Source organism: Cydia fagiglandana, chromosome 24, assembly GCF_963556715.1.
Source record: "Cydia fagiglandana chromosome 24, ilCydFagi1.1, whole genome shotgun sequence".
Classification (NCBI taxonomy): domain Eukaryota; kingdom Metazoa; phylum Arthropoda; class Insecta; order Lepidoptera; family Tortricidae; genus Cydia; species Cydia fagiglandana.
Window position 1 is genome coordinate 6,259,671 of NC_085955.1, and position 12,790 is coordinate 6,272,460.

At 40.7% G+C, this 12,790-nt stretch overlaps 1 protein-coding gene across 1 annotated transcript in view; it reads left to right on the forward strand.

Moving 5' to 3' along the window:
* The window catches only part of LOC134676200 (ATP-citrate synthase), a 50,939-nt gene that overhangs the window by 32,058 nt on the left and 6,091 nt on the right, over positions 1-12,790 (forward strand). The window contains exons 11-21 of the mRNA XM_063534529.1: positions 199-361; positions 1,524-1,691; positions 2,611-2,734; positions 3,448-3,545; positions 4,808-4,906; positions 6,195-6,310; positions 6,710-6,850; positions 9,459-9,598; positions 10,487-10,725; positions 11,310-11,452; positions 12,495-12,657. Of these exons, the coding sequence (XP_063390599.1) occupies positions 199-361; positions 1,524-1,691; positions 2,611-2,734; positions 3,448-3,545; positions 4,808-4,906; positions 6,195-6,310; positions 6,710-6,850; positions 9,459-9,598; positions 10,487-10,725; positions 11,310-11,452; positions 12,495-12,657 (1,594 nt within the window). The remainder of the gene's footprint in view (positions 1-198; positions 362-1,523; positions 1,692-2,610; positions 2,735-3,447; positions 3,546-4,807; positions 4,907-6,194; positions 6,311-6,709; positions 6,851-9,458; positions 9,599-10,486; positions 10,726-11,309; positions 11,453-12,494; positions 12,658-12,790) is intronic.

Sequence of the window (12,790 nt, forward strand, 5' to 3'; positions counted from 1 at the left end):
CCTTAGATCACTGTTCTAACAATCTCTGCTATGTATTTCATTAACTATCTAGATAATAAGTTAGATATAAGAAGATTAAATATTTGTACACCTATATGGTAGATTACAGATTACTGTATCAACTCACTGGCATCTGTATAAAACCTGTGTTTCACAAATAAATAGTACATACTTACTAATAAACCTTTTTTCCATCAGGCAAATGCGTGAAGTAGGCCACCGGCTTCGCATTCCCCTGTACGTGTTCGGGCCGGAAGCCAACATGACGTCCATCGTTGGCCTGGCGCTGGGCCAATCGCCCATCCCCAAGGAGCACCAGCTGGACTACGCGCCTAAGCAGCTGCCCAAACCTACACCCTGCGTAAGTTTAACATTTTCTATTGCTAAACTAAACTGAAAAACGTAGTTCAAGACCAAAACAAGTTTTTGGCAAAAATTTCATTTTTAGTACAAGCTTTTATCGCTGACTACTTTTCTTACGACAGACAACTAATACTCATCGCGACAATTCTAAAAACCCCTAACACAATTAGGTTGCGTTGTTTCATCACAGAGTTCCTATGGCCACCTCCTGTCTCCATCATCAGATCAGTCCGATGGTACCATAATATTGCATTGTCGTCAGATTTATACATGCATGCAAAATTTCAGCTCAATCGGAAACCGGGAAGTGGATCAAATTTAACTTGCAAGATTTGATTACAGACATCGGTCAGGTGAAAGTAAATAAAAGCTTGTAAAAACTAAGACAATGTTGCCACTGCAATAATTTGTTTGTAAAATAGTAAATTGCTTTTTGTAAATCATCACTCTAAGACAATTTATTTATTGGTATTACTCCTAATATTTAAAAAAGTACTTTTATTTACTTACTTTTGTCGGTCGTGGGTCTACCCACGACCCCTATAAATGTTATCCTAATTGATGTGATATTAAATCATAAATTATTTATTTGCGTGAATAGGGTCAGATTACAGTTGTTATATATACATAAAGTTCCTCCTAATTCAACCGTCCACAAACAGCATGCAAATATTTATTGTATTTCTTAAGCTAAATATTTATTACATTATGTACTACATTATATCATTGAAATAATCGCGAAGTGAATAAAACATTTTATTTAACAGCCACTCGTGTAGGGTTTTCTTAAATTTATTCATTGACAAGCATTTGATGTCAGGTGGCAACTTATTAAATATTTCTACACACATAGCAGGGCAGTTTTTGTTAAAAATAGCAGTTTTTTTTTGCCTTCCAACTACAAGTCGTTCACCATTTCTAGTATATCTAGGGTATATGTCACTAGCTGTAATAAATAATTCAGAGTGTTGTTTAACAAATTTGGCTACTTCAAAAACATACAGGCAAGGAAATGGCAGGACTTTAAGCTTGAGAAACATCGGCTTACATGACTCGAGAGGACTAATACCACAAATTGCACGAATACATTTTTTTGGGATCGCAGTACTCTTATTTATATCCAATATGTATTTGTAATTAAAGTTATGTCCTATCCGCAGCCCAAGCCCAAGATCGAGCTCCCCGAGCTGACGCACAAGCTGTTGGACCTGGTGTGCTCTCAATCGCCCACCCGAGGAGAGTTGGGTCAGCCGCTCTCCACTGCCAAGCCCCTCTTCAGTGACCGCACCAAAGCCATCATCTGGGGCATGCAGAACCGCGCCATCCAGGTAACTATACAGGGTTGTTAGCTATACTAGACCTAATGTGAACAATCGCCCACCCGAGGAGAGTTGGGTCAGCCGCTCTCCACAGCCAAGCCCCTCTTCAGTGACCGCACCAAAGCCATCATCTGGGGCATGCAGAACCGCGCCATCCAGGTAACTAAACAGAATGACTTAATACCATGTGACTTAAAACAATTTAAGTGTTTTCGTACGATACTAGAAATTAGTACATCCATTTTTTAGTATCAATTCCTGCAAGTTTATCAACTCAGACGCAGTGCATAATTGTTTCTCGGAAACGTTCGTATTTGTCATGCTACTTCAGTCAACCTCAGTACTTTTTGTACCGAGACTGACTGAAATAGCAAGACACGTTCGTACGTTTCCATGAATAAAATGCCAGATACAGATAAAGTGCATAATAATATAATTATGCACTTTATTTGTATCTGGCAGAACATTTGTAAGAACTTGCCTGCATGTTTATATGGAAAACGACAAAACTTACATCTTTACTACAGTATTAATCGACAGGGGTTCAAAAAACTGCTTAACTGCTGAAAAACTATATTAAATGATTGTACCATAAAGTCCAAGTGCATTCAAGTGTAAGATTAGTATATATCATTCGATATTTAACCCAAATTGTACAATGTACTCGTGAAAAATGGAGATATTTAGGGCCATTTGCACCATTCACAACCCGGGGTTAACCGGTAAATCCTGGAGTTACCATGGTTACCAAGACACTGGGTTAACGGTTGAACGGGTTAACTTAACCCCGTGTTGGTGGGATGTTGCAAGTGGGCCTGCCTAAAAGTCATCACCTTCCTTGCAACAGATCGCTAAGGGTCCGCTTAGCGTCAGTATTTGCCGAAGCCACTGCAACATATAGGGGAAACTAAATAATGTTGTTCCGCAGGGCATGTTGGACTTCGACTACATCTGCCGGCGCGCGGAGCCGTCCGTCGTGGCTATAGTGTACCCGTTCACCGCCGACCACAAACAGAAGTACTACTTCGGCAACAAGGAGGTCTTCATTCCTGGTTAGTTGTTTGTTATTTGAAAATCCCTACAGTTCCTTTTTTTTATTGAAAAGCACATTTTAAAAAAAAAGTTACGGCAAATATGTAACAATTATGAATCTAATACGATCATTTATATTCTTCTGCTTTCATAAGTAATAGTTATTGATTTTTAAAAAGCGTTTTTCAATTAAAAGACATGTCAAGATCGCTTACCTTCTTGCAAGTTCTTTCTAATGCTAAAAAAACGAACTATAGTAGGAGTAACACTAGGGGTCGTCCATTAATTACATCACACAAGCTTTCGATTTTTTGACCCAACTTTTTTAATTGCATTTTTCATGAAATAATTATTTATATAATAATCAAACCACTACAATAATCATTGTACAATGTCAATGTCAATCACTAATAGTCACTACAATAATTCTAAATTTTCGTTTTTTCGTTCGTTCTTTTTTCGTTTCTTTCCGTTCAAAATTTTCATATAAGTTTACGCCACAGTTTTTTTTATTTGTAAAGAAAACACACGACGTGTAAAACTGCTATTTTCGATGGCGTAGAAAAAATGTATGCACCTGTGCAAAATTACGCCTGAAAATCAAAATCTGGTTTTATGAAACGAGCAAAGCGAGTTTCATACATAATAGGATCACACTCATTATGTATCAGTTGCACAAACTACTGTAATAGTCCATAATTACGTTTTAATAATAATTGCGTGCTTGTTTCAGTGTTCTCTGACATGGACGTGGCTATGCGCAAGCACCAGGAGGCGACCGTGCTTGTCAACTTCGCTTCGCTCCGTTCGGCCTATGACAGCACCATGCAGGTAATATATATGTCGGCGGCCGATCGTAAGATCAGGCAGATCGTAATGTTCCTGTGTAATGTTTTGACGATAGTCACATTAAACCAATATATAGGCAGGAGGCCCGAAGGGCAAACTGCCCAGAAATAGGAGCCCCGCGCGGGGCTCCGTCGACTCAGGGAACGAGTCAAAGATTTTCACGTTTCACGATATGCCTAGGAATTTCACGATATGCCTGATCTTACGATCGGCCGCCGATATATATATGGATTACGTGAGTCTCAGTACCTTCCCGTCTTTAGACGATTTACTTACACCGTGATCTGTTATTTATTAGTCGGTGATTTAATCGTGCAAGCTTTGTGATATTAATTCTTAGATTTACAGTTATTTTTGAGAAGGATAGGAGAATACACAGGGATTTTTCATTTCATTTTCATTTATTCACCATAAAGTAATATGTGCATTACATGGTATGTCGTTACAGGCAATCGAATACTTAAATTAAGTACAATACATTACAATAAATAGAAATTAATATAAAAGCAATTGTTGTTAATCAAAATAATTATAAAATTTCCCTTCAATAGCCTATTTAACATTATGCAAAGTTATTCATGTGAATATTACAGTTTAAATATTCGGTCACAGAGTAGAAGGCACGCTTCCTGAAATAATTAGATATTTTATTTCTAAAACTATGTATTGGCAGGTTAGGCTCAAAGTATTTCTACAAGCTTTTATGTAACTTGCCCTGTTAGTTAAATAGTACGAATAGTACGTAGCTTTGTTAGTGTGGGTCAAATCTTGGAAGCTAAATTTGACCCTCTTCCCGATTTTCGATTGTGCTTAAATTTAGCATGTAAATCGGATGACAATGCAATATTATGACATGGAGCTGATGAATAATGATGGAGGGAGGAGGTGGCCATGGGAACTCTGTGATAAAACAACGCAAACCAATTGTGTTTGGAGTTGTTAGAATTGTCTCGATGAGTATTAGTTGTCTGTGGAAAACTACAGTCAGCGAAAAAGCTTGTACCAAGAATTTAATTTTTGCCATAACTTATTTACTGATTGAATTATTGTCTGAATATGTCAAAAAATCATCAGCTAAAGATGACACTGTAATTTTCTCCAAAACATCAATAAGCTATGGTTAGTTCACATGGAGCCTACTAGATGGCGCTAGTAGTCCTCAATTTCGAAGTAAACAATAAACATAGCTTATTGATGTTTTGGAGAGAATTCGCGTTACAACTGTTCTGTTTTTTGTTGAGCAGGCTATGCAGCACCCCCAGATCAACACGGTGGTGATCATCGCTGAAGGCATCCCGGAGAACATGACCAGGAAGATCATCAAGCTTGCCGACGCGAGAGGCGTAAGTTTAATACTAGAACTTGTAACCACCTTCTAGTTAGTCGACTTGTGGGCAATCTTTTTATTAAAGTTCGTTTTTTAGCATTAGAAAGAGGACTGATAGTTCGATCCCATAGAGCTAACATTTTCTAAATAAAGTCATAAAATAGTATAAATGTACTTTATTGATAAAAACAAATAAATAAATAAAATAGTACTAAAAAACTTCCATACTAAATTGTTGCCATGTTTAAGCATTTTAAAGGTTCCGTCACACAGGCGCGTTTTCCGGGCGGGGCGTGAGCGTTTTATATGTAAAAGCGGCGCGCCCCGCTCACGCGCCCCGCTCACGCGCCGACCGTAAAATGCGCCTGTGTGACGGAGCCTTATAGTTCGTTTTTTTAGCATTAAGGGGTCATCCATTAATTACGTCACACGAATTTCAAGGTTTTTTGACCCCTCCCCCCATTGTCACACTTGGTCACATTTGGCAAACCCCTCCCCCCCTGGTGTGACGTCACATTTTTTCAGAGAAATCGGAAAATCGATTTAAGTATTATTATTTTTTGTCATAACATTAGTAAATTTATAACCCAAAACTGATTATGAAAAAAATTAAACTAATAAAAACGATTATCGTTCCAAAAACTTGTTTTTGAACTGTAAAGTAATTAAAATGATTAAAATAAAATTTTGGTTACTGATGAAGTTAAAGTGACGTCACAAAGTTTGTGACCCCCTCTCCCCCTTGTCACAACATGTCACATTTTCTTGAACCCCCCCCCCCTAAACGTGTGATGTAATTAATGGATGACCCCTTAGAAAGAACTTGCAAGAAGGTAAGCGATCTTGACATGTCTTTTAATTGAAAAACGCTTTTTAAAAATCGAAACCTATTACTTATGAAAGCAGAAGAATATAAATGATCGTATTAGATTCATAATTGTTACATATTTGCCATGACTTATTTTTAAAACGTGTTTTTCATTTAAAAGACACATCAAGATTGTTTACCTTTTTTCTAATGCTAAAAAAAACGAACTATAAGCCGGCAACGCAGTTGCAATCCTTCTGGTGTTGCGGGTATCCATGGGCGGCGGTAATCGCTTACCATCAGGTGATCCGTCTGCTCGTTTGCCTTCTATATCAAAAAAAATTGACGACCTCGATATTTTCCAAAAATTTTTTGTCGGATATAAATTATAAATCCGGCACTTTAAGGTTTTAAATTTAGAATCGAATTTTAATTATATCGCCTCCGCGGGACCGGATTCATCAAAATATGCGTAATGCATTGTACTTGTTCGCAGGTGAACATCATCGGGCCGGCCACCGTCGGCGGCATCAAGCCCGGCTGCTTCAAGATCGGCAACACGGCCGGCATGATCGACAACATCGTCGACAGCAAGCTCTACAGGCCCGGCAGGTCAGTACCATTCCAACTTGGATTCTATTCACGTGGACATAGAGTTGATAGTTCAATTAACAATCAATGTGTCAGCTACAGTGATCCAAAAAAAATTGATAGAAATTTCAGTTAGGTAAATCTTTTAGAGATGATGTATTTCTGTTGCCGCTAAAACAACAAATACTAAAAAGTACGGAACCCTTGGTGGGTGAGTCCGACTCGCACTTGTCCGGTTTTATTTTTAAATAAGAGCCACGTATACGGTTTTGCCTTGTAGCCCTGGGCCGCAAGATGAATTTGCTAAAAGGTGGCAAAGTTATGTGTCTATACCAGGGCCAGGTGGGCCACCTAAATAAGCGGGCCGCAGGTTGAGTACCGCTGATGTAATCACACATATAAATTTTAATTTTGTTGCAGTGTGGCGTACGTGTCCCGTTCAGGCGGTATGAGCAACGAGCTGAACAACATCATCTCCAAAGAAGCTGACGGCGTCTGCGAGGGCGTCGCTATTGGTGGAGACCGCTACCCTGGCACCACCTTCATCGACCATCTGTTGAGGTAACAACTCCTAAATTTAACCATCCGAAACATGGACGCTCACTATAGTTCGTTTTTTTTAGCATTAGAAATAATATCAATCTTGATGTGTCTTTTAATTGAAAAACACATTTTAAAAATAAGTTGCGGCAAATATGTAACAATTATGAATCTAATACGATCATTTATACTCTTCTGCTTTCATAAGTGTTTTTGATTTTTAAAAAGCATTTTTCTATTAAAAGACATGTCAAGATCGCTTACCTTCTTGCAAGTTCTTTCTAATGCTAAAAAAACGAACTATAGGGAGGCAGTGCATAAATCCGAGCGGCACAGAGAGCCATGGAGCGCATCATGCTAGGCATCAAACTTCAAAACCGAGCGAGGAATGTCGAGATCCGACGCCGCACCAAGGTGCAAGACGTCGGATACGTCATCACCAAACTTAAATGGAGCTGGGCGGGACATGCTGCCAGGCAGTGATGGCAGGTGGGCCAAAATGTTAACGGAATGGTGGCCGATTACAGACGAAAGCACAGAATAAATAATAGTACTAGGTACAGAAGACTCACTCCCTAACAAAATGCGTCTGTTACGATCAGCACAGATATGGCCGCTAGGTGGCAACAGCGCCACGCGCGGCTTATGGCAAACCCCAAAATTAGGGCCGAACGGATGTACTTTTAGCTACCTGTAGCAAAGCGACGAAATCGCGGAGTGAGCCACGCCTGACGAAAGGAGTGCCTGGGGTCCGTTGATTCGTTGGGTGGTCGACATTCGGAAGATTGCGGGTCCCTTCTGGATGAGATTGGCTCAGGTCCGGGATAAGTGGCGTACTCAAAGAGAGGCCTATGCTCAGCAGTAGGCGATAAAAGGCTGATACCTAAAGATACAGACTATTTCAATTTCAATTAGCCTTTATTTAACAATCTTACTAGTTTTACAAAATATAACATCTTACTTAAAAATAAAATATATAGAACTATTACAATATTTGCGCTATCAGACATCGGAGTCAAGATTGTTTTGCTTTCCAGCATAGGCCTCCCCCAAGTACCTCCAAAGTTCCCGATCATGGGCTTTCCTTCGCCAAGTGGCACCAGCTATAACAATGAAGTCATCTTCCCATCTTCGTAGAGGTCTGTGGTTTTTTCTGCCTCCTTCCCTAGGATACCAATCAGTCACTTCTTTGGCCCATTTGTCTTCCTTGCATCGAAGTATGTGTCCTGCCCACTTCCATTTGGATTTTTTGATAGTATGTGAAACGTCTTTGACACGTGTTCTTCTACGTATGGTCTTTAGGTTGATACGATCTATTCTCCTTATGTTCAGCATACTTCTTTCGATGTTATGTTGTGTTGTTTCTAGTCTTTTCGTGTGTTCTTTTGTTAATGCCCATGTCTGATACGGACTATAGTAGAATATAACTAATTTCAAAAAGAATAGATAGTATAGAGGGGTCCTGTCATTGGAAATTTTGTAGTCACTGTACATTTACCGCCATCTATCGACACACGACTAAAACTCAAAATGAAAACGTATAAAATTATCGAAAAAATGTATATATATATGGACAAATGATTTTATTATTTTTATATCATTTTGATCCATGTTCATTCACTGATATCTATGTGTTAAAATTGTTAAATATGAAACGGTGTCGTCACGCCATATCTAGCCGAGGATAGGCTAAAGGTGAGTGCGGCATCTATCCGAGAATGACTTTTTCACGCCACTGTTCGGAAATGTAGCAATAGATGGTCTAAAACCAAGCTGGAAAGTAGGCAATAGCTGTAGCACCTGAACCACCACTACTACAATGTTTCATTGTTATCATCATCTGTCATTGGTGACAGTTCGCTACAGCAATGAGTATCATTTAAAACATAAAAAACAATAAAAGGTCTTTTTTGCGCAACTTTTTCCTTCAAAAATAAAATTAGGTTATTTATAGAACCAATTTCTTGTTTAAAAAAAAAGAAATGACAAAACCATTCACTTCATTTTTTTTTAACAATTATCCATTCAGTTCACGCTTAAGGCGTTTTTGACTTTTGTAGCTGTTTGTGGTTTTTTTAGCAAAAACGCTTCTAATTTTAGAGTCGGTTTGAAGCAAATAACAGAAAAACGCCTCTTAAAAGTGGTAAAAAAGGCGGGATCTGAAAATACTTACTGAATTGGATAGTGTATATTGTGTTTGACTAAAAAATATAAGAAACGCGTATCTACGCTCGCTATAAAAATGAGTTCTTCTAGTGAAGAAAATAATATTCTTACGCTGACGCCTACCGAAATTCAAGAGACAGTACAGGCAGTGGCTAGTAATTTGCTACCAGAGAAATCGCGGGCTAGTACTTATAGTTATGTAAATGTTTTCTTATTTCCTCGCAGTAGTCGTGAAAAGCACTATGTAATGCCTCGGCCGGAAACGCTAAAGATGGACTCGTATTAATCGAGGGCCTCCACTAGCGTGTCGGCCCTCGAACTCACTCGTCCATCTTTTAGCGGTTTTCCGTCCTCTCCTACAATGTACTATTTCTTGATTTCCGAGGCATGTTTTTTCCTTAGACTTTATTCATCTTATACGAAGTTACATATGTCTTTGCTAATTTGTAACTTTTCTCAACAGATTCGAAGCCGACCCTAACGTGAAAATGTTGGTGCTGCTCGGAGAAGTGGGCGGTGTGGAGGAATATCACGTGTGCCGCGCCATCAAGGAGGGCCGCATCAAGAAACCCATGGTCGCCTGGTGCATCGGCACATGCTCAGGTAAACTTAACTCCTATATTAGACGACCTCTTTCTCTCCGTCAGCCCAAACCAAAAAGTTCACCTGATATGCATACATACATACATACATACACCCAAGGCCAGCAGTATGGAAACAGGCTTATACTTTGATAGAAAAGTTTGATTTTATATTATTCATTGACGATTTGAAAACAATATGGTAAAGTTAATAACAGAACATTTGAATAGCAAATTACTCAAATGCTGGCTATGATAGAGAGGAGGATTTTTGTATGGTGTCTATAGAGAAATAAACCCTTTTGAAAAGACTGTCCTCAACCACAGAATAAATAATAGTACTAGGTACAGTCAACGGTAAAAATATGGGTGTACAAATAATTTCAAAAATATGTCCCATAACTCTTATGTCAGTGAATTAAGAACTATGGGACATATTTTTGAGTAAGTTGTCTACACCCATATTTTTACAGTTGACTGTACAGAAGACTCACTCTCTAACAAAACGCGTCTGTCACGATCAGCACAGATATGGCCGTTAGGTGGCGACAGCGCCACGCGCGACTTATGGCAAACCCCAAAATTGGGGTCGAACGGATGTACTTTTAGCTACCTGTAGCAAAGCGACGAAATCGCGGAGTGAGCCACGCCTGCCTGAACTATCATCTTTGTCCTAACTTTTTTATCTTTTTGACAATATTTTAGGATATTTTGATATGTAGCGGGAATTTTTAATATTTTGGGGTTGCCCAATGCAAATTTTAGGATACAAATATACAACAAAGATAGATACATGAGACATTAAAGAAAACAACGTTGTTTCCATACTTTTTTGGCCTTGGGTGTACATATATACATATAATCACGCCTCTTTTACACTTCCTCCAGCTAACGTAACTTATTTTTCCAGACATGTTCACCTCCGAGGTCCAATTCGGGCACGCCGGTTCCCTCGCCGGCTCGGCGCTCGAGAAGGCCTTCGCCAAGAACCAGGGCCTCAAGTCCTATGGCGTCACCGTACCTGAGAGTTTCGACAGTTTGGGCACCGCTGTCCGGCAGGTGTACCAGAAGCTGGTGCAGGAGGGAAAGATTATTGTTAAGGAGGAGGAGGAACCTCCGAAGGTGCCCATGGATTACGACTGGGCGAGGGTGAGTTACTTTATACATTAACAGATACAGTGCGCGAGATACGCCGTACGATTATAGTTCGTTTTTTTAGCATTAGAAATAAGGTAAACAATCTTGATGGGTCTTTTAATTGAAAAACACATATTAAAAATATGTTACAGCAAATATGTAACAATTATGAATCTAATACGATCATTTATATTCTTCTGCTCTCATAAGTAATAGTTACTGATTTTTAAAAAGCGTGTTTCAGTTAAAAGACATGTCAACATCGCTTACCTTCTTTCAAGTTCTTTCTAATGCTAAAAAAAACTAACTATAGCGCCTGGGTAAAGTGTAAATATTGATTTGATGGTTTTTTCCCTTGAATCGTCAAAATAATGCCTTACGTCTAAAATGTACGAGTATTATTACACCTGCAAGCCTATCATGGATCGCTTTATCCACGTGATAAAACAACTGTCACTTTTTAACTCTGCGGGATAGATAGAGACGGACACCGTTTTATCACGCTGTCACGTAGACAAATACGACCATCATATCCGTACTGAACCGCCCAAATGGGATACGCTATGATAAATTAATAATTCCTCTTTTGTCTCCAGAAACTGGGTCTGATCCGCAAACCAGCGGCATTCATTAGCACCATCTGCGACGAGCGCGGCCAGGAGCTCACGTACTGCGGCATGCCCATCAGCCAGGTCTTGGAGAAGCAGCTAGGAGTCGGAGGCACCATCAGCTTGCTGTGGTGAGTGTCAGGAACTGGTCTGATCATCAGGAGCTCACGTACTGCGGCATGCCCATCAGTCAGGTCTTGGAGATGCAGCTAGGAGTCGGAGGCAACATCAGCTTGCTGTGGTGAGTGTCAGGAACTGGTCTGATCATCAGGAGCTCACGTACTGCGGGATGGCCATCAGCCAGGTCTTGGAGAAGCAGCTAGGAGTCGGAGGCACCATCAGCTTGCTGTGGTGAGTGTCAGGAACTGGTCTGATCACCAGGAGCTCACGTACTGCGGCATGCCCATCAGCCAGGTCTTGGAGAAGCAGCTAGGAGTCGGAGGCACCATCAGCTTGCTGTGGTGAGTGTCAGGAACTGGTCTGATCACCTGGAGCTCACGTACTGCAGCATGCCCATCAGCCAGGTCTTGGAGAAGCAGCTAGGAGTCGGAGGCACCATCAGCTTGCTGTGGTGAGTGTCAGGAACTGGTCTGATCACCTGGAGCTCACGTACTGCAGCATGCCCATCAGCCAGGTCTTGGAGAAGCAGCTAGGAGTCGGAGGCACCATCAGCTTGCTGTGGTGAGTGTCAGGAACTGGTCTGATCATCAGGAGCTCACGTACTGCGGAATGTCCATCAGCCAGGTCTTGGAGAAGCAGCTAGGAGTCGGAGGCACCATCAGCTTGCTGTGGTGAGTGTCAGGAACTGGTCTGATCATCAGGAGCTCACGTACTGCGGCATGTCCATCAGCCAGGTCTTGGAGAAGCAGTTAGGAGTCGGAGGCACCATCAGCTTGCTGTGGTGAGTGTCAGGAACTGGTTTGATCACCAGGAGCTCATGTACTGCGGGATTGCCATCAGCCAAGTTATTTTTGCAGTTAACCATATGAATGTTTGATTTTTTCTTCGTTACAATTACAAGAAAGTAAACCGGAACCAAATTTGTAAAGTTGTTACTGTAATATTGTAAAGACTATGCTGTTAGTAAACCCATCACGTGTGCAAGGAGAAATACAGTAAATATTTCTCCTTGTTTATGAATGTTCTCTCCTAATATATAGTCGTATTCCACAGGTTCCAGCGCGAGCTGCCGGACTGGGCGTGCAAGTTCTTCGAGCTGGTGCTGATCGTGACGGCCGACCACGGGCCCGCCGTGTCCGGCGCGCACAACACCATGGTCACGGCCCGCGCCGGCAAGGACCTCATCTCCTCCGTCGTCAGCGGCCTGCTCACCATCGTGAGTGCTATGTAGCCCCCTCGAGTCCTGGTCGTGACATCAGATCAAACTTAGTAGTAGTAGTTGGCCCCTAACTGGGCGCATCAGCTAACTCTTTTTCAACGTACTGTAGATTATCTTTTATCTGACAGAG